The sequence below is a fragment of the Sarcophilus harrisii genome, chromosome 2, assembly GCF_902635505.1.
Source record: "Sarcophilus harrisii chromosome 2, mSarHar1.11, whole genome shotgun sequence".
Taxonomy (NCBI): Eukaryota; Metazoa; Chordata; class Mammalia; order Dasyuromorphia; family Dasyuridae; genus Sarcophilus; species Sarcophilus harrisii.
Window position 1 is genome coordinate 338,787,413 of NC_045427.1, and position 22,745 is coordinate 338,810,157.

At 36.1% G+C, this 22,745-nt stretch overlaps 1 protein-coding gene across 7 annotated transcripts in view; it reads left to right on the forward strand.

The window, feature by feature from the left end:
* Positions 1-22,745, forward strand: part of MIA2 (MIA SH3 domain ER export factor 2) — a 129,163-nt gene that overhangs the window by 36,992 nt on the left and 69,426 nt on the right. For 4 of the 7 annotated variants that reach the window (XM_031952956.1, XM_031952961.1, XM_031952957.1 and 1 more), the window contains exon 1: positions 21,701-21,889. The exons of 1 other annotated variant lie outside the window; for it this stretch is intronic. In XM_031952956.1, coding sequence (XP_031808816.1) covers positions 21,788-21,889 — 102 coding nt within the window. In that variant the 5' untranslated portion in view covers positions 21,701-21,787. Of the gene's footprint in view, positions 1-21,428; positions 21,890-22,745 lie in introns of those variants that run through there. 2 more of the 7 variants (XM_031952959.1, XM_031952958.1) reach the window with 2 other exon arrangements.

Consider the following 22,745-nt stretch of genomic DNA (forward strand, 5'->3'; position numbering starts at 1 on the left):
ATTGAGATAAAATGAGTCTCTCTCTATAAAGCCAATTGACTTTTTTTTTTTTTTTTTTTTGCTATTGATTTAGTGAACTGATAGGAATGTCAGAAAGCTCTTCTGTTGGAAAGAGGTAATTGGAGAAAAGGAGAATACTATGCTTTAGGGGAAAAGCTGGCTGGAAGAAAGGCTGCCTCATCTCTACTACATTCAATAACTTGAGAGAAGGGTGATGTCTCAAAGCCTTGCTTACACTACCCTTTACTTCCCTCTATATTTTGAAAAGGGAAACTTCTTTAAAGCCTATAAAAAGTAAGACCAGAATGGAAATTATTTTTCAGTGGAAGTTTCATGCTATTTCAGTGCCTATATAAGGGAACATACCCAGGTAGCTCAGTGAAAAACAGGCTTAGAGTTTATTCAATGGGTCAAGAGAAACAGCTTCATCTAGTACAGTGAGCATAGAGCCTCAGAAGAAGAATCAATGATACATTGATATCCATTGATATTTAGACCTGAAGTCCAGAGTTGTAATTTGTTCCAGGCATGTGTGTTTCTCTACTTCTTTCAATCACTACTAAGTTCTATACATATTTATTCCCTTTCCCAATGGATACTGCATGTAGAAGAATATGACTGATTTATGAGGGGACTATTATATTTTAATTATTCATGCTTTTGCTTTCTATTTGTCATCTAATAATAAATCATAAGATTAGTTTTGCATTTGACTTCTATTTAGTAAATTTTAAGAGTTAGTGATCTTATTGTAGTTGATTTGTATAAATGGGAAGCATATGGTTGGGGGCTCAGAACCTAGAGTCATGAGGGTCAATGTATATTTCCTCCACACTAGTGTTAGCCCTAGGAGCCTCTGAGTAAATTAGCCATGGGACTGAAATTGACCCAACTCAGACCAGTCAGACTGAGTACAGTTTGTGGTAAATCAGCCAGCTTAGAGAAAGAAAAAAGGGATGTGGGTGCCATGGGAATACCACATTATTTATTTTATCTTCTTATCTTCTTACCCAGGACAAGGCCAGTTATACTGTCCTCTCAGAGTTTCCTGGAGTATTTATAGGACCTATAGGCTCAAGTCCTCTCCTGCTGTGTTTTACTAAAGTTAGGGGTCAATACGCAGTATCCCAGTTAAATCTAACCACTTAATATCTTTTAAATTTATTTTATTTTATTTTTATTAAAACTTTTTTATTTTCAAAACATATGCATAGATATTTTTTAGCATTTATCCTTGCAAAACTTTGTGCTCCAAAATTTTTTTCTCTCCCATCCCCCCACTTTTCCCAGATGGCAAATAAACCAATATATGTTAAACATGTCCAGTTCTTCTATACATTACAATTATCATGCTGCACAAGAAAAATCAGATCAAAAAGGGAAAAAATGAGAAAGAAAACAAAATGCAAGCAAACAACAACAAAAAGTGAAAATACTATGTTGTGATCCATACTCAATTTCCATAGATAACCATTTGATATCAATTAACTTTTACAAAGTGATATTTGCTTCAAAGATATAGCAAGAGCTAATTTAAAACTACTTTCACCAATACTTCCAGGGCATGTTCTTCCCTACAACATCAGCTATCTCCTTAGCATCCTCTGTATGGAAAGGGGACATCAACCAAGCAAGTTGATAGAGTCTGTGTATGCACCAGATTACACATTACATCTGTAAGGCATATGGTTCTGAAATTTTCACCACACACTTTGAGAGTTAATTTATGGCTTGTTCAATTTATTTTTTATGAGATTGGCTACTCTAAATACACTATTTCTTATTACTTATAATCAAGACATTTTCTATTTGTTAAAAATTCATTTGTCATTTTTTTGCTATTATATAATTGGGTAAAATTTTTCTAATAACATATTTTCTTCATATTTTGTGAATTTTCCTTTTTCATTTTTGATATTTTCAATTTGGTTTCCCTCTTTCTCACCTTGGATCAGATTAGTTGATAGTTTCTCACAACTTCTTTTAAACCATATCCAAGTTTTATTTATCATTAAAATTGAGACTTTCAAGGTTTTCCTTTCTGCCCTCTATAAAGGGAGGGCATTGATAGGAGTTGGGCACTCCATCTTCTAGCTTTCCAAACAGTGGGGAAAGGAGACTGAGGGAAATGGGAGCAATCAAACCTTGAGCTAGCAGCATGGTGGGTTATAAAATCACTAACTATCCTGGGAGGGGCATCTTGTTCCCTGATGCTAAAACTGAATAGGGCAGAAAAGCAAAATGAAGTGCTCTGAGAGTCCAGTTTCTGCTCTCTATAAAGGAAGGCACTAGGAAGAGAATTTGTTACGTATTGTATATTTCCACATATACTTACAGTCCAACTGTTCATCTTATCGTTCATCATATACCATACCACAGTTATTCCTTCCACATTACAACTTTCCCATCACAGTTTTGATATGTCTGACATAAGAAATTAGATGAGAATTTTAGGGAAGTTTTGCAAAAGCTGCAAAAGATGACACCCAGAGGCTAGCAAACATCACAGAAAAAATTTAGAAGTTCAGAAATGCATAAATATAGTATTATACAAATTACATAAATATGGTATAATATAATAGTAACATATTTTAATACTGTAAATATACACAATTTCTTTTTTAAAGTTAAAATATGACCAAATACTTAACACAAATTTTACAATGGGTTACTTTTAAGAAAAAGAGAAAAAATTCAGACTCCTCCTCCTTCTTTTCCTTCTCCTCCTCCTCTTCCTCCCTCCTCCTCCTTTCTTTTTTAGGCAATCAGGGTTAAGTCTCTTGCCCAGAATCAAATAACTAGTATCTGAGATCATATATGAACTCAGGTTCTGATGATTCCAGAGTCACTTCTCTATTCACTGAGCCACATAGCTATGCAGCAATTTCTGATCTTTCGAACACTACTACCTTTCATTTAGCAATTTTGTATCAATTTTTATAAATTTTATATTTTCCTGTATATAGACGTGTTATCTAGCTTGGATAATATATAAGCTCCCCAGTGAGAGGGATCGGTTTACTTTTCTTTGTATTTCCAACACCTAGCATAGTGCCTGGCACAGAGTAGAAACTTATTGGTATACTACCACATTAGTAATGAGTATTTTTCTATTTGTTAACATAGTCATTTTTTTCTTTTTGTGATGTTTCTTATTATTTTTTAAAGTTTTATTGATACTTTAAAAAAATCAATCTTTCCCATTAATATCCACTCATTATAACACTTTCTTATAAAAAGCTCAAGGAACTTACATTTTAATAAAGGAAGATAATACTTATAAGAGGGTATAGTACAGAATGTCGACATGCTGGGGAGGAGGATGATTCTTATTATACAGTATCATTATAGATAGAAAGGCCTGGAGGTCAAACAGAGCTGAACAGAAGGTAAGCCTAAGTGGTTCAGCTGTTGACCATCATAAACAAGTCATAGTAATTGGTATTGCCCTGCTCATCTAAGTAGTTCATTGTAGCCTGAACTCATTCTATCATCTTGTGAATAGCCAAGAACTTAAGGTAACTCTTTGGTTCCCTTCCAGGGGTCCTCAAACTTTTTAAATAGGGGGCCAGTTCACTGTCCCTTAGATTGTTGGAGGGCCGGACTATAGTAAAAACAAAAATTTTGTTTTGTGGGCCTTTAAATAAACTTCATAGCCGTGGGTGAGGGGGATAAACGTCCTCAGCTACCACATCTGGCCCGCAGGCCATAGTTTGAGGCCCCCTGCTTAGACTGGTGAAAGGGAGGCATGTTTCATCATCAGTCTTCTAAAGTCAAGATTTCATATTGATCTGAATTCTGATTTTGGAAGTGTGGTTTTTCTTTAAATTATTGTGTATGCACACATATGTGAATATATGTTGTATATATAGGCAATCTTTAATTTTCACAGTGGTTCTGTTCCTCAAAAGTTTCATGAAAGCCAAAAACACAAATGTTGACACTTTGGAACCTATGGAAAATGGATAATGTGACCTCCCCAAAATTGTAATCTTTCATCAGAGATTGCATATTTGAGGGGTACTTGAGCATTTTCTGGAGTAAATTCACTACCACTATATGCTTTCCTTCTTTTTGCAAATATAAGCATGCCTTAGAAATATTGAGGTTTAGTTCCAGACCACTGTAAAAAAAGCAAATATCACAATAACATGAGCCACACAAATTTTTTGTTTCCCACTGCATATAAAAGTTGTATTTAACTTTATGTTACTTTACACTATTAAGTGTGCAATAGTATGTCTAAAAAGATATAAAATATATGCCTTAATTTAAGCATTTAAAAAATGCTGATTTAAAAAATTTAAAAATGCTAGTTATCATTTGAATCTTTAGTAAGTTGTAATGACTTTTTAAATTTAATTTAATTAATTTTAATTTAATTTTAAAAAATCCTTTTTGCTGGTGAAGGGTTTTACCTCAGTGTTGACAGCTGCTGATTGGTCAGGGTGGTGGCTACTGAAGGTTGGGGTGGCTGAGGTAATTTCTTAAGATAAAACAACAATGAATTTTGTGGCATCAATTGACTCTTCCTTTTACTGGAACACTTACAGGCCATTGTAGAGTTATTAACTGGTCTAATTTCAGTCTTTCAGTTTTCAGGGAAAAGGAAGGGCTAAGGAGAAGAAAGACTGGGGAACAGTTGGTTAGAAGAGCATTCATAATATATACAACATTTATCGATCAAGTTTGCCATTCCATGTGGGTCACCACAAAACAATTGCAATAGTAACATCAAAGATCACTGATCACAGATCCCTATAACATATATAATAATAATGAAAAAAGTTAGAAACATAGTAAGAATTACCAAAATGTGACACAGAGACATGATGTGAGCACATGCTACTGGAAAAATAACATTGATAGACTTCTCAAAACAGGGCTGCCACAAATCTTCAATTTGTAAAAACTACAATATCTGCAAAGTGCAATAAAATTAAATACTAAAAATAAGATTTCTTGGGCTTAGCACCCAAAGGGCTTACACTATGCTTTGGGGGCATAACTCTAACACAAAGCTTGAGTTTTAAAGGCAACTGATGAAAATAGGCAATAATGCACTTGGAGATCTAAAAATCAGTAGGGTGAACAAGACCAGTGAAGCACAAAGCAAGATACCAGCCACTCCACAAACTTCTCATGTTTTTCTCTATTATGCATAGTCACAAATGTGCCTGATTGCTAATGCAAAAGTGAAAATTAGGTTATTAATAAAATTATGTGACCACAAAAGTTAAATATGGGAATGTTGATAATTAATACACATCTCTCTGTTTCTTTTTTTTTCTCACTGTCTCTGTCTCTCTCTGTCTCTCTCTATATATATAGTTCTCTTAGTTCAACTTATTTTACTCAGCATAAGTTCAAAAAAGTACTTCCACGTTTCTTTGCATCCTTATATTCTTAATATTACAATTTGCACTCTTCTTTAGTGAATGGATACCTACTTTGTTTCAGTTTTTTGCTTTGTTTTTTTCTATTACAAAATGTGCTGCTATAATTAATTTTTGTAATCTAATGATTTGAAGAATGTTATCACATTGACCATTTTCATTTATTTTGAAAACTGTTCGTATGTTTTTACAACTTATCAGTTGGGAAGTAGACTTGTGATTTTATTGATATAGAAAACTTCCTCTATAAATTCAAGTTAGCACCTTTTTTGCAACTTAATTCGTAAAGAGTTGCCTGAGTTCTTTAAGGTTGCTTAGACAGAAGTAAAACTTGGGAGTCAAAAAGGAGAGACTTTTTGCCAATTTTTGCTAAAGATTGAAGAGTACTGTAATAATTCAGCTGAAAAGAGAACTGTAACACCTGACTAAACCAGAGATTAGAGGTGATAAAATCTGTAGCTCTCCACTGAAGAGTGAGCTCAAGAAGTTAATGTATTGACCCTTCCAGCAGAAACCCTGTGAAGAGTTTATCAACTGAGTAGTCTGCCCAGTCTACTAGCAGTCTGCCTAGGTATAATTTGTCAGCAGCAGAGTCTGCTGAGGAACCAATTCTGCAACTGAATGACCTACTTAATGCAACCTAAATAGATTGAATCATACTGTTGTGGTGGGATTGCTTGTAATGTCCGAGAAACTGAGCAAGACAGAGATTAGAGAACAACTTAATAGTTTATTAAATGGAGAGATTTTCTGGGACCACATGATCCATGTTTGGTCCCAGAGCTGAACGAGACTATCATCTTAAAGAATCCAGCCCTGAGTATTAGACAGCAAAATTTTTTATAGGATAACAAGAACAATGACATAATGGGGGAGATACCTGGATGGGGATAACCTAATGGGGGGGGAGGTACCTAGGATGACATAATGGAGGGAAGTACTGGAGAGGCTACTGATATTCTAATGATGTCTAAAATGGATAGACCTTTATCCTGTCAAACATTAATAAGGAATGACTATAGCCTAAAGATATAAAACCTTTATCTCTTCAGACATTAAGAAGGAAAGGTTATAACCTGAAGCAGAGTAACTAAATAGGACAATTGGGAAACTGGATCAGGACATTAAAAGGGAACTTTGGCACAACATTCCACACTCTCTTCTAACTATTAAAATCTTTGAATTACCTTCTTCTAGAAGGTCTTAGCACCATAATTTTGACCAACCCTATGTGAAGTAAATAGACCAAATAAAAATCAAAATAAAGCTAGAACAATGCAAGGACTTATGGCAAGGTCAAGTCTCTCCCTGATAACCCCAGAGTTAATCAGCAATACATAAAGTTCCTTATTACAATCATGTCAGGTCTTCTGCAGTTGGGGAGCATCACTGTGAGTTAGGTCTGTGGTCATTTGTGCATGACCAGTCTCTGCTTACAGAGCAGCAGGGCTCAAGAAAGTTGTGCTGCCCATTCAGAGAGGCAACCCGCTCCAGGGGAGAAGGGTGAGGTTTTGGAGTAGCTCCACCTGTCCCTGCCCAGAGGAACAGACAGGGCTGCAGAAAGGATCAGATTTCTGAGCAGATTATGCAGTTAGACCAAGGCAGGCAAACCCCAAACTTTTAGAGGCCTGATATCAAAATACAAGGTCCTTTTAAGTAGGCTGAAATACTAATTAAGGATCTGGGGTAACAGGAGTGGAGAAACAGATCAGAGAGACTGCCATTCCTAAGACAGGTATCTGATTTCTGGTTGTTTCTAAAAAATAATCCTCAAAACTGAGTCTGCCAGGGCAGTTCCAACAAAATAAGAGATTTCAAAGTTAAAGCATACCCAGCAAATCATAGTCCAGTAAATTTAAGCAAGGAATAAAAAAATGAAAAGGACTGTTTAAAGGACTTCCAATTAAATCTGAACTAGTAAGATAGAGGGTAGGGCAGAAGTGCCTAAGAAAATACACCAATTTCCCCAATTTCCTATTTCTTCCTCCCCTTTTTTTTTTTCTCACAGAAAGGAATTATCAAATAACCATCCCACATATAAGTCATATACATATGCATATAACAGACTACAAATCCCTCAAACATAGCAGCAATAGTTACACAAGGTTAACAATTTCCATCCCAAGTCTTAAACACATAGTAATACAGCTAAAATTCTAACAATTCAACCACTTTCCCACTCCCCCATATCAGTCCAAATTACATCAGGAAAAGGGGCAATGGTTTTCTCAAAAGCTGCTTCCTGCTGAAGATGGGCTGAGATGCTCAGTCCAGAGAGGGGGATGGTTGTAGTGTGGCGTGCTTACAATCAAAGCTTGATCTAGGTCCCAGAAGCAAGTCAATATATTTGTAATTTGACCAAATCTAGAAATAAAAACAAATCTAAGAAAAGTTAGAACAGTCTGAGATAGAAAGACTGGTCCAGAAGACTGCTATAAGATGTGGCCTCTTATTAGTTATAAACCTTAAAAAAAACTTGAATATCCAGACACAATAGCTAGTAACTGATAGATGACCAGATTAAATACTTATTTGCTCAGATATTTAGGATATAATGATTACAGATAACCAGACTGGAAACAGCAAAGTACGACATAATTGAATTGCATTAACAATTTCTTATTGACCATTGCTCCAATTATAGAAATCAATTACAGGAGGAAGAAAATGCAGTGACATATTGACTACAAACCCAAGAAAATTTACTTCCAATAACAAATCCTAAACAGATATTTACCATAACCTTATATTTATACACATCAGTTTGCTGCTTTTAGCCAAGAACCAGGTAGCTACAACTTGATAAAAACTGTCTGGAACATTTTAGAGGGAGGGGGGAGGAGAAGATTCCATGTGGCTGCCCTTCCCCATACTCCACCTCCAAAGAGACAGTGAGGGGAAGGAAGTCGAACTAAACTTCACTCCAGGCTAACTAGATGCTCCAGTAGCTGAAGTAACAGCAGTGGGGGGTGAGTTTAAATCTTTACCTTTGAAGACAAAAGATCACTACCCCACCCAACCTTTAAAGTAGCAGAAATCCGTGGGGAGGGGAGGTGAAAGATTCCATAAAACCCACATGTCCAGCAGAGCTGGATTTAAAACATAACATATAATGTTATAATATAGGTAACAAACTCTGAACCACACTAAATACAGCTTTAAATTCCCAATAATACAAAACTGCTTTTCCTATCATATTTCAAATAATGAAACAGCATAGTTTCTTTCTCTCCCTCTGGTCTCATGTGGCCATTATTACCAATGGATTTCTCCTAAATTCTAATTTGGCCAGAGTTGAAGAATCAGAAGTCAGATCTTTTCTTGCTACATACTTTACCTAATTAGAGGCACATGACCTCTTTCAGGTAAGTTAACAGAACTTCTTTAACAAGCTATTGTTCTTTTTAAGATCTCATACTTAAAGTTAATTAAATCTAGCCTGCATAGGCAACAGTAAAATTATTTCTCACATTTTAAAACTGCCTAAAAGAATACTCAGCACAAATCTGGCATGCAAAGGCCATTATTTCCCAAATTTGATCATTGTTCTTAAACTTAACAGAGCTCTTAAATTAACAAAACAGACAAACAAATTACATAGAACACAAAACACACATAGACTGTCCAGCAGTCAAAACGTTTAACACAGACCAGGGACACACAGACAAACAAATCACACAAAACACAGAGCACACCTAGACTGTCCGCAGTCAAAAAGTCAGCTCCAGTCTGCCCTCCCCTCCCATAATCCAAATGGAGCCTGCTGGTTTTTTTGGGGTTTTTTGGCCAGATGGTGTCTTTAAAAAAAAAAAAAAAAAAGACCCAGATTAATACTTTGGAATGCCCAGAGTTGTGCCAAGTGGCACACAGAACCAGATGTGTCTTGGGAGACACTCAAGTAGTGTCAGCTGTGTCCAGTTTGACACTAATCAAAAACCAGAGCCAAAACACAGACAGACAAAAACAGATCTAGGAGACACAAAACTAGAGGGTATTATCCAACGTCTTGAATAATAACCTCAGAATTCAATGTCCATCAGCCAGTCAGCATTCTATTATTCTGAAAACCCAGATCAGATTGTGTCTTACTCTCCCCTGGCTGAATCGAAAGTATCCACTGTCAGTTGTGACCTCGGCTGGTGAACTGCTCTCTTCCTGAAGCCTCTGGAGGAATTTCCCAAGAAAAAGAAAACCCAGATCCTCAACTGTTTCCAGGCCCAAAGTGGAGACTTGAAATGTCTCTCTAACCCCTAGTCCCATTCTCAGTTTCTGATATCTTGCTGAGGAGCTTCATAATGTAATGCTGGAGAAACTGAACAAGACAGAGATTAGAGAACAATTCAATAGTTTATTAAATGGAGAGATTTTCTGGGACCAAATGATCCATGTTTGGTCCCAGGGCTGAACGAGACTATTGTCTCAAAGAATTCAGTCCTGAGTATTAGACAGAAAGATTTTTTACAGGATAACAAGAACAATGACATAATACGAGAGGTAACTGGATGGGAATAACCTAATGGGAGGGAAGGGAGAGGCACCTAGGATAACATAATGGAAGAAGGTACTAGAGAGGCTACTGATATTCTAATGATGTCCAAAATGGATATACCTTTATCCTGTCAAACATTAAGAAGGAATGATTATAGCCTAAAGATAATAAAACCTTTAATCTCATCAAACATTAAGAAGGAAAGGTTATAACCTGAGGCAGAGTAACTAATAGGATAATTAGGAAACTAGGTCAGGACATTAAAAGGGAACTGTGGCACAACATGCTGAGTCAAGAAGTATGGACTGCTTAGTCCATCTTGCATGATTACAAATTGAAATCCAAAATGGACCACTTCACAGCTTTAACGAGAATGCATTGGGGCAGCTAGTGGATAGAGAGCACCAGCCCTGAAGTCAGGAGGACTTGAGTTCACATCTGGCTTCAGACATTTAGCACTTCCTGGGCAAGTCACTTAACTCCAATTGCTTCAGCTAAAAAAAAAAACAAACACAAAAAAACCCCCAAAAAGAAATAAAAAGAAATCATGTCAACATAGTTTCTTCATGTCAACATATCTTCACATAGTTTCACATAGGACACGTTACTTTATCTTTGTGCTTTTTAGTATTTTTAATGGACATAAAAAAGTATTACTTATATATCAAAAGCTTTTTAAGCAAGCCATACATTTCTGTGATGACATCCTTTACTGCATTTCTATGTATTTCCTAATTTTTAATATGTTGTAGTTTATTTATGCCCACCATGCCAATTTCTATTGTCTTTTAATAATTTTCAAAAAATGTGGTCTTGGACTTTAAAAAAAAAATCTTTTCTATTATAGTGGCAAATGACTTTACTGAGCAAAGTCCCTCTGTTTTATTATTATTAACTTGATATTAATAAACAGAACACTGGGGAAAAGTGATGTCATACCTGGCATCATGATATAACTTAAAATATTTTCATGGATCTGCTAAACTGTATGACAAGTATGTAAGTAAGCAAGTAACCTTCCTTACATCATTTTTACAGGTTTGCTCACATTTCTCATCTTACTATCTCCAAATGATGTCAAGGATCGACTCCAAATTGCTAGACAATAGCCATCAAATATACCATGGGATATTGGATGTAGTTTGGAGATTTTTCAGGGATAATGCCATAATTTTTAACAATTTTAATGTTTATTGATATCTTTTGTTTTTGATATGATTCATTTCTGAATATTTCTTTTCACTTCTTGTACCTAATGAACCATTTCTTGTAAGAATGAAAAGAAAAAGCAGTTTAGCAAAACTAAGCAATTCATCATCTGATAATATATGTAATTTTCTTCACCCATAATCCTTACCTCTCTAAAGAAGGGAAAGTACATTTCCTCTTCTTTGGGGCCAGACTTAGTTATTCTAATTGAAGTGTCCAGTTCTTATTATTCCTTCCTCCCTTCTTCCTCCCCTTAATTTTTTTCTTCACTTTCTTCCTGCTTTCTTTCTTTCTTTCTTCCTTATTTTCTTTGGAGGAAAAAGAAATATCATTTCTATTTATATTATGGTGTACTGTGGTCTTTTTATATATTTATCTAGTTGTGTTTAATTCATATAAATCTTCTTTAGTTTGTTTAGCTATGCCATCATTGTAGGGCAATTTCAAACAAATTTCTACAATTTCACTTGGAGATATTGGTTAACAAGAACTAAAAGTCAAAATTCAGAAAGGAATATGTGATCAAACCTTTTGGCACCTGTTAGAGACTGTTACAAATTGGAAATGTGAGACTCTCTGCTTCTCATAGGGGAATTAATTAGACTTTCTGATGACCTGGAAGTTGGGAACAATGGAGATGTAAGTAAATGAGTTCAAAAGGCATTTGCAAATGAACAGTTGGTGTCAGACTTATCTGGGGAGTAACCAGTTCAAGATTTGGGCAAAGAGTAAATTGTATGTTGGTAGTTCTTTTTGAGTGCTGAAGTTCTTTTTAGAGTGTGTAACTTGAGAGAAATGTTTGTTTTTATTGGGGTGGAGGGCTGAATCCAGAGATTAACCCTTTCTTTGGTTAGTGGCAACTCTTTCCATTTGACTTGCAGCTGAAACCTTCCATTTGTATTGGGTTCCCCCATTAGAATGTCTTGAGGACAGAGACTGACTTTTCTATTTGATATCTAGAGCTCAGCACAGTGCTTTACCCATAATAAGCACTTAATAAATACTTTATTCATTTATTCTAAAAGGATTGGAATCTACCTACAAAGAAGATATTCATTAGGAAATTGATAGATAACATTTAAGCCTATGAGCAGGCATGTACTATAAAAGAGTACAATATCTACTGCAGGATTGTGAACTTGATACTTTAAGGTACAGAACTGATAGTAAGTAAATCATTGCAGAAGGAGTGAGTAGATTTATATATGATATTCTCAGTAGAATGGGTGAAAAAATTCACAAGATCTTTTCATGTCTCTTCATTCTAATTTTGGGCATCATTTTTAACAAGCTTACTGATTTTTTCCCTAACCTACAGAGGATTAGAAGCAAAAAGTTGGAAAGGTAAGGATGGACTGATATTGAAAGGCCTCCACATAGGAAATGAAATGCCATTGGCATTCTAACAACAGAAGAGGAAACAGATAAACTATAAACAAAGTGAACATACTGAAATATCTCAAGTGATCCTCAGTTTTGATGGTGGGAATATTCCTTCCAACAATCAGATTGAAACTCTCCTTTACTTTCTCAGTCAATTTCATAAGTTGTGCTGGCCAAAAAATTACCAAGCTTCTGATGATGTATAACCAGAAAAACTCAAAAAAGTATCGTTTCCTAGAGCCATTTTGTGAAAAAACAAATAAAATGATTGAGGTGTAATTACCATTAGTGTTACAGAGGACAATTACTTAGTTTGGGTGACCATATGTTTGCTATTACATTTGATTTTCTCAAATTATTGTAAACATTAACTATAATTTTTAATGCTATTATTGGCTAGTAATGTTAGGTGGAGTGCTGTGTACAATTTAATTTTAATATGTTTAAGTTGAAAGCAGAATGACCAAATTAGTGCAATACTTTGATGATAAAGAAACTATCATCATTTCTTTTTTACTTAGTAATATTTTATTTTTTCCAGTTACATGTAAAGAGTTCTCAAAACTTGTTTTAAAAAATATTTTGAATTCTAAATTTTTCTCTCTTCCTTTCTCCCTTTCTCCCTATCCAAAACAGCAAACAATCTGATTATAGGTTATACATGTGCAATCATGTAAAACGTATTTCCACATTAGTCTTCCTCTATCATCATTTCTTAACCTAAAAAAAGAAAATTAAGTGTAGATCCTAGAATGGAAACATTTTAACTGGACATCAAGCATTGTAAAGTTTTGTGTTCATTAACAAATAGATAAATGAATAAAGTTTTTATTGTGGGCTTACTATATGCAACTCATTAGAGACACAAATAGAAAAATAAGATAGTCCTTGATCTAATAACTAATTTGATTTTATCATTATGGAGCTTCCAATCAAGTTTGCTTATATAAAATAATGTTCTTTGCATATGCAATTTTTCCATATAACTGCTGAGTGGAATTTTTTACCCAAATATTCCAGGTAATAATTGTTTCAGTTTTCTGATAGTTCTATTAGGCCACTTATATACAACATATTTTAGTTTTATTGTGTAAAAGCTTTAGGCTAATATTATTGTTGTAGAATAAAAACTACTTTTTTAAAATTAGTAAAGATTGATGAAATCTTTTTTTTTTCTTTTTTTGCTGAGATAATTGGGGTTAAGTGACTTGCCCAGGGTCACACAGCTAGGAAGTGTTAAGTGTCTGAGGATAGATTTGAACTCAGGTCCTCCTAATTTTAGGGCTGGAGTTCTATCCACCTAGCTGCCCCGAAATCTTTTATTTTTAAAATACAATTATAACAATAAACAATTGACCATCTGGAGAAAAAGACTTCTTTAGGAAGTAGATCAACTCCTTAAAGGACTAAAGTTTCATATATAAACATATACACACAGACACACATACATATATATATATACACATGAATAGAAAAAAATTATACATGCATGTGGATATAATATTTGTAACCCAAATTGGTGTAACACTTCCTAGCTGTGTGACTGTAGACAAGTCACTTAACCCCATTGCCTTAGCAAAAAAGAATGGTAAAGCTAGCAGTTACATAAGGAAAGAATGGGGCAAGGAGGGCTATGTGATTGAAATCTCCTGAAAAATAGTATTTTCAAGAGTTAAGTAATTAAAATAACTGACTTCTACATTACTTTTTAGCCATGTATATAGTTTAAAAATTTCTATGAATTTTAAAGCATTCTTCTTTGCATTGTTACTTGAATTCTGCATTTATATCAGCAAAGTGTGGAAATTGCCCAGATCTTGTTTAACCAGTAACTCTAGATTAATAAATTTTGAGAACAATTATTACATCATCAGAATTCTGAGAAAGAACAGATAGTTTAGCAATTGTTTGGTTTTCTTCCAAAGGTAGTTCTTGAAACTCTGTATTATTTAGCTCAATTAGTTCAATATGACTTGTGCTTAAAGAGATTTGAGATGGGGCCCAATTTGAGGCAGTTCAGTGTCCATTCATAACTAAGCTTTCAATATGATATTAGAAGCAGGTTAGACTAGTGAAGCTATTCTCAAGTTTTTTGATCACAAGATCCCTTTACACTTTGGATTCTATCTATTGATATTTATTATATTAGAAATTAAAATTGAGGCAGCTGGGTAGCACAGTGGATAAAGCATTGGCCCTGGAATCAGGAAGATGTGAGTTCCAATGTGGTCTCAGATACTTGAAACTCATTAACAATGTGACCCTAGGCAAGTTACTTAATCCCATTTCCTTGCAAAAAAAAAAAAAAAAAAAAAAATTAAAAACTATTGTATGTTAACATTTTAAAATAACTATATCAGGAGAGGAGAGACCATAAAGCATTGTGGCATTAGGAAGACACCACATGGCATGGGGGAGGGGTAAAGGGCAAGACATCACAAGGTAGAGTGCTATGGCAGACTAACCCCAAAGAATCAGCATCAAAGTCATGGGCCATAAGTGGCTTTAAGGGGAAAATTTAGCCTCAGAGACTTGACATAACTTGAATTTCTAACTGGATTACTTCCAGTGAGTTGGACCATGGAACTAAACTTATTTCCATTATCAGAGTCTTCTTCCTGCCTGCTCCAGGAAATAATTTTATCAATGTTTCAGTTTCTCTGCCATACCTCCTCCCCCACTCAGGAACTCATCCCTCATCTGTAAAAAGACAGGATTGGAATAAATTATCCCTAAATTCTATTACTTTTTGAAATTCTATGACCCTGCAGTGGCAAATCTATTGAGTGAAGTCAGTTTGGCAAAAATTAATTAAATAGCTTCTGTGTTCCATTTTTCCTAACCCTTTGTCTAAAGAAATGCATATTACAAATATCTTATAAAATGCCTGAGGAATTTGAGGCTTACATTTAAATAGCAAAAAATAATGCTTTCTAATTTGTAATGAAGGAAAAAATGGAATGCCACTTAGTAACAAAAAATAATAAACTTAATTGGATCAAAAAGTAGAGGTAGAGGAGATAAAGAAAAAAATAAATCATCTTGAAATAAGAATTTTAAAAGAATTAACATAGTCATAAGCATTCACAAATTAATGACCACAATACAACAAATTTAACATTTTCTGTTCTTTAGTTTAAAAATAGAAGATTAAAAAAATTCAGTTTAAGGAGAGAAGCTGACCATGAAATCAGATATTTGTTTGGTAGTCATGACTCTACTTGATGGCACCCCTTTTTTGCACAGGTGTCAAAACAGTATCTCTCTTTTTTTTTGATACAAGTATACAGGACTTTTTTTAACTCGAGGAACTTCTAAAAAAACTCTAAAGCTTTTTAGTGTTCACTACAACTACAGCAGGCTATTGGAATATGCTAGGATTTTGTATAAGGAGAATTTAGCAGAAGTGGTAAAGTAAACTGAGAAGAGTTTGATGTACAGCCATTCAGCTTTTGTTATGTGGCAATAACCTTTAAGTTTTGCAATACATGATTCCTGGGAAGACTTTAAAGTGTTTTTTTCTTTTCTGATCTATATTATACACATTCATCTTGAAAAGTAATTAGGTTGCAACTTATTAAGATAAATGAGCTGTCTCAAGGTAACAGAATCTGTGTTGTGTTATAAGCAAGACCTAAAGAGATTCAAATGACAGAGGGGTTCCTGAAAATAGCCTGTCTTGACAGAAATTACCTTAAAACTGAAAGCACCAGCATCTGTGAGAATTATTCTGGAATTTTTTCTACTTATGTTGAATTTCTAATGCTTTGAAAAAACTATAGCTTAGAATTGTCATTTTGCTTTATATTATTTTCTCTTTCTGTGATTATTTCATAATCTATTTTCACAACTTAAATTTTAATGTACTGTTTTGCAGCTATTATGTTAGGAGAATTGTTACTCATTTGCTACTTACATTTGAAAAAGTTATTCTTCTCCTCAGTTTATGTGGTAAATTACAAGTTAGTGTAATGCCAAAGAAACTAAGGCAAGATAGAGATTAGAGAGTTTTTAATATTTTATTTGGATTTCTGAGAGGGAGAGATTTTCTGGGACCAAAAGGATTCATTTTTGGTCCCAGGGCTGAATCAGACTTTTGTCTCAAAGAATGCAAAAGCCTATGTGAGGTTCCCATGAAATATATATATATAAACGTGGCTTTAAGCTTGGATAGACAAAGGTAGGGGGTGAAGTTCAAATACTGGTGAAAGGGAATTTCCAAGAAGGTGACCATCAACCAGGTTCTGACAGGTTGGAGTTAGGACCATAAATTCTTACAAATTAGGAGGATTTAGGTGTCCAACTAGAGCCAGGAAGTCTGAAACTTAGAGATCGAAGATGCCAGTTAGGTATCTGAGATAGGACATCTGGAGTTTTATCTTTTGGAATATCAGATCTTCACAGCCCTATTTATCTCAGTTCTAATGAGCAGAAAAAGAGGGTTGCAACCAGGGGGATTGAGGTAGAACAATTCAAGGAATTGAAGCAGGACAATTTAGGGAAACTGAGGCAGAACAATAAAAAAGAAACTGTGGCACAACATTTGTAGTGTGCATTCAGGAAAACATATGTGAAGTTCTTCTTCCAAAATTGCAGCCAGCTGATAAAAGTTCAGATCTTTTATTGTGTCCTTCAATATAGCCCAGTTAGCTCAGAGGCCTATCTCTCTGCTTGGTTCCAAGAGCTCCCTCCGAATGTCTCCAAATCCAAAGGTTTGTCCTTCAGACTCCAGCTAGCACCAAGGTGAAAGATGCAATGAATCTCTCTTGCCTCAAAGATAGGGCTTGTGGGCTTCCTCCCAGAGTGCTCCTCTCCAACCCGTCAATGTTCCAGAGAAATTCTTTCTAGCTCTAAGAGCTTCCTGTATATATATGATCTCCCAAAGGTTAACTCTTCCTTCTGGAGAGAGAGGGATTTTGGGTTATCTCCCAGAGTGCTCTTTGGCCCTAAGAACTTCAAGGGAGGTGTGAATTCAGATATCTCATTCTAATCCCTGAAATCTCCCAAACGTGTGAACTCCATTGAGTACTTAGATACTTATGAGCTCTCTAAAGGTGTGAACACAAGCATCGTTTCTATCAGTACTTAGTACCTTGTTTCAAGTTCTGGCCCAAAATATCTCCTTCTAAGATCAAATCAATCATATTGAACCATGCCAAATTAGATAATTATTGTCTCTATCAACTCCAATGGGTTAACAGTTTGTAAAGTTTCCAACAAACATAGGTGACAATTTTAATACTTTTTGCAAAAAAAAAAAAAAAAAATCCCCAAAAACAATCCATTGCTTTGTAATGGAGTATTAAAATTAGAGTGAAGGCATCTGCATTCAAAGGCTAGAAGTGAATATACTTCTTTACATTTGTAACTTTATTTCTCTGACTTGTTTCATCTGTAAAATGAGGAGTTTGGATAGAAGTCCTTCCAAGATCATCAACCTTATGGTCTTATGCTGGGTTTATTTTGGGTTTAAGACTGGGTTTATTTTGGGAAACATTTTGTGGGATCTGAGATTCCATAAATCTTTTGGGTTAGTCTAGAGCATTTGAGAAATTATATTGTCAAAGGAGAAGACATTTGTAGAGATGACATTAATGAGACAGGTAATCCATCTGAAAGTACGATGGTAAGGTTCATTAAAGCCATTTTTTTTTGAAGAGATGGAGAGGAATAGTTTAAGAGTCATGTACCTGATTGGGGTGGGGTGGGGGAAACCTGTAAACAATTATTTACAAACAAGATATTGACAGGACAAATGGAGCTAATCCCAGAGGGGAAAGGGAAGGAAAGGTTCTTGTAGAAGCCTTTTAAATTGGGATTTGAAGGAACCCAGAAAATCCAGGAGATAAGTGTAAGAAGACAGAGAATATCAGGGATAAGGGGCAACTAATGAAAATAAACATACAGAAGATGGAATATCATGTGTGTCACAGATCACTGAGTAACATAAACATGAACATCAAGTAAAAGAAAATTGTAAAGATCTTCCTATAGGTTATAAAGGGCTTTAAAAATCAAACAGGCTACTGATTCAGTAGAGAGTCATGGAGGTTAGTGACAAAATCAGATCTCTGCTTTAAGGAAGATAATTTTGATATCTGGGTGGAGGATGGATTAGAGGAAGAGAGACATCAACTAGAAGGCCATTGCAATAGTTGAAATGTGAAGTCATGAGCATGGCCAACAAGATGGTAACAGTGTTAGAGAAATGAAGTATGAGTAGGTGTGTGTATAAAACCATATTCTAAACAGATTAATTATGGTGTCTGTTGTGAAGATCGTGTATTTTTAAATCAGCAGGAGTCAGGAATTCAGGTTAGGGGAAAAATCGTCAGTCTTTATTCTCAGTGAAGAAGGATCGCAGGTGGAAGAGAATTGGCGATAGCAATGTATGCAGCTGAGTCAAGAAGCTAGCTAGACCAGCAGCCACACGACCAGCAGCTAGGAGAATGGAACCCAGGCCCAATCTCTCCCAGCTTCTCTTCCTGTCTCTCTCTGCCTCCACCCACCAAAATCATCATTTCCTATACAACACATCAGGACTTGCACGGAGAGTGGGTAGGGACCATTCTTTATCCAATCATGTATATTAATAGAGTATAGCCCAATTACTATTTAGCCTCATGTACTTGGGACCTCAGTGTATCAACTCAAACAGTCTGTTATTAGACAAGGGCACTTTGAAAAAAGAATAGACCAGGTTTAGACTGGATGACTAGAAAGAAGGTGCTAACCTCAATAGTAATAGGGAATTTTGGAAGGGACAAGGCACAGAGGGAAAACATAATCTGTTCTGTTTGGGACATGCTGAGTTTGAAATAATATCCCTTTTGTAATGTCCAGTAGGCAGTTGGAAATGATAGATGAGATAACTGAATCTGTGAGACCATGAGATCATCAAAAATTAGTTAAATGATGAAGTATTAATTATTATGAATACTCTTTAAAGGGTACAACTAGAAATCTTAATTATCAAATTCTGCCTAGAATAATTTATTCAAGATACTTAAATGTAATTACAAAAATTGAATTTAAAAACTATTTATCTTTGCTCTCATTGTTTCTTTTATCTTTACTTCTCATAGAAAATAAAGTACTCTTGTACTCTATTTTTAATATCCAATATTTTTAATATCCAAGCATTTTGGTGATTCCTTGATAATTCAAGTTACCACAAAATAAGTTTTTTCAATAATATTTTATTTTTCCAAATACACATAGATAGCTTTCAATATTCCTTTCTGCAAGATTTTATGTTCCAAATTTTTCTCCTTTCCTCATCCCTCTCCCCAAGACAGCAAGTAATCTGATACAGATTAAATATGTACAATTCTTTTAAATATATTTCCATATTTGTTATGTTGTGCAGAAAAATCTAACCAAAAGAAAAAAAAAACCAAAAAAGAAAAAGCAGACAAAAAAAGATGAAAATACTATGCTTTAAAATAACGGTTTGGACATGTATACTTATTTTGTATTCAATTTATACTTTAATATATTTAACATGTATTGGTCATCCTGCCATCTAGGGGAGGAGATGGGGGAAGGAGGGGAAAAATTGGAACAAAAGGTTGGCAATTGTCAATGCTGTAAAATTGCCCATGCATATAACTTGTAAATAAAAAGCTATTAAAAAAAAAAAAAAAAGAAAGAAAAGAAAATACTATGCTTTGATCCACATTCAGTCTCCATAGTTCCTTCTCTGCATGTGCCATCTCAAGTCTACTGGAACTCTGTCCTGAATCACTGCATTGCTGAGAAGAGCCACATTCAACAGTTGATCATCCCATAATCTTGCTGTTACTGTATAGAATGTTTTCCTGGTTCTGCTCACTTTATTCTGCATCAGTTTATGTAAGTCTTTCCAAACTTTTCTGAAATCAGTTTGCTCATCATTTTTTATAAAACAATAATATTCCAATGTATTCATGTCAAAATTTATTCAGGCATTCACCAACTGATGGGCATCCACTCAATTTCCAATTTTTGACACAAAGATGCTACATTTTTGCACACGTGGGTCCTTTTCCCTCTTTTATGATTGCTTTGAGATACAGACCCAGGAGTGACACTGCTGTATCAAAGGATGTGCAGTTTTAATAGCCCTTTAGGCATAGCTCCAAATTGCTCTCCAGAACGGTTGGATCCCTTCACGATCCCACCAACGATGAATTAGTGTCCCAGCTCTTCCACATCCTCTCTAACATTTATCATTATCTTTTCCTGTCAGTCTAGCCAATCTGAGAGGTGTGAGGTGGTACCACAAGCTAACAATACATTTTTAATTAGCCCGTTAGTTTGGGCTCTTCCAAGTCTTGACCTTTGTTTTCTTTTATTGGGGGAGGTTAGACTTTACCCTAGGCATTTTAACCAATGAATTTATTCATTCTAGACAAAGAAACCGCTTTTCATTTTTTTCTTCCTACAGTCCTCAGTGCCTAGCACACAGCTAACGTTTACTAAAAGCTTGGTTGTTTTTCATAGGAAGCTTAGGCAACCGGATTGGCCCTCTGAGTCGCCACAGAGAAAAATGCAAGAGGAATTAAGAATAGATACACAGCAGGTAGAGATAGGAGGGCTATCCAAGTCATGGGGAAAGAGCTTACATCCTGGCAGCCCTGGGTCTGTCCGCAGGAAACAGGAGCAGTTCATTTCTACGCATGCGCTACTGGAGCCCTTTGGGTCGAGTGAATCATGGACGTTGTAGTTTCTACTTCAGCTGTCGGCGGCAGCCTCCAGGCTATTTCACCTTAAACAAGCTCAAACAAAATCGCCTTCGCTCCCTCCATCCCCAGGCCTATATCATTCTTCTGGTCTTCCAAGGGCTCAGTGGCAAATTTAAAGTTAGGAGATCTTGGGGGGGCGGGAAATCTCTGCCTTTTGCTCGTAGAGTTAAGGGTTACTTTTTTCAGACCCCCCCCCCCCCCCCCCCCCCCCCCGGCTCCTTTAAGGTTGAAATCCGAAGATTAACCTTCAGGTCTTGGCCCCGCCCCATGCTCCGCGAACGTCTCTAGCTGTTTGGTCGAAACCAAAAACAGGGGGGAGGAGCGTACGTTATGTGTGGTTGCGGAAATGATCCGGGTCTCCGAAGTTGAAAGTTCTTTAATTTAGAACTGAAACGAATATCAAGGTAAATTGGGTGAAGTAATGGGAAGGGTTGGAGTCTTACAGCACGTAGCCGATGCTGCCTCTCCCCTTGCGGGCTCTGCCAGTGGTACTCCTCAGTTGCCCAGGTGCGTTCGCCGAGAGTGGGGCCGGCAGTGGGATTCCCTAGTGGGGGTCGCCGCGGTTGCAGTCGGAGCTCTGGACCATGGCCACCGGAGCGGGTTCCGGAATGGTCCTTGGTGTCGTGGAAGGACCCGGAGCCGCCGCTCAGCTTTACTGTGGGCTAGTTTTGGAAAAGCTGCGCAACGTGAGCTGGGGTTGAGACCAGGGCCGGGCCGGGGCGGGGCGGATGGGGGTTAGGGTGAAGGCCGGGGGTCGCGCAGGAGTGGGGAAGGAAGCTGGGACCCGCAGCAAGCTCCGGGGGTATGAAACGGGGAGTCATTTCAGTCAAGGTTTAGTGAACTGTTGTACCAGGATGAATGAGAGATGGTGGCTCTGCTAGGATCCTACATCCAGCGCAGAGGCCTTCCTTCTGGTCCATCTCACAAACGAGGAAACAGGTGAAGAGATTTGCCTAGCGTCATTCTGCTAGTAAGTTGGAGAGGCTAGATAGACAGAATCTGTGCTCAAATCCCCGTGTAGCCTTGATAGTCACTTAACTTAACGAATTCCACTTTCTTCATTCTTAATTCTTTCAAATTATATTCAGGAGACATTTATTAATTAGTATTCATTAGGTGCTGGGATGAAGGGGAGTTGGATTAAATGGCCTTAACTTAAACTAGATCACTGATCCAAATGTGGCTCTCTATTAAGTAATGAGAATTAAAAAAATTTTTTTTTAAAGTTTGTCCCATTATACAGTCTCATAAATAATGTTTTCCAGTATCTCTTTTCCTACTATTCTTGTGTTGTAGACCAGGATTGGTGCTTCAGATTCAGAATTGAAATGAAATGAGACACTTGTAAACTGACAGTCAATAAAAGGAAGTTTACTTAAATAGGGCAGGAAAATAATATGTAGCAAGGATGCCACATTGATGATTCGGGCATTGCATTCCTTTGGGTGATGGTTCTGTTGACCAGTTGTCCAAAAGCCTGGGTTTTTATTCTTTATGCTATCAGAAAATGACGCCAGCAGTTTGCTGCTTAATCCTTGGGAC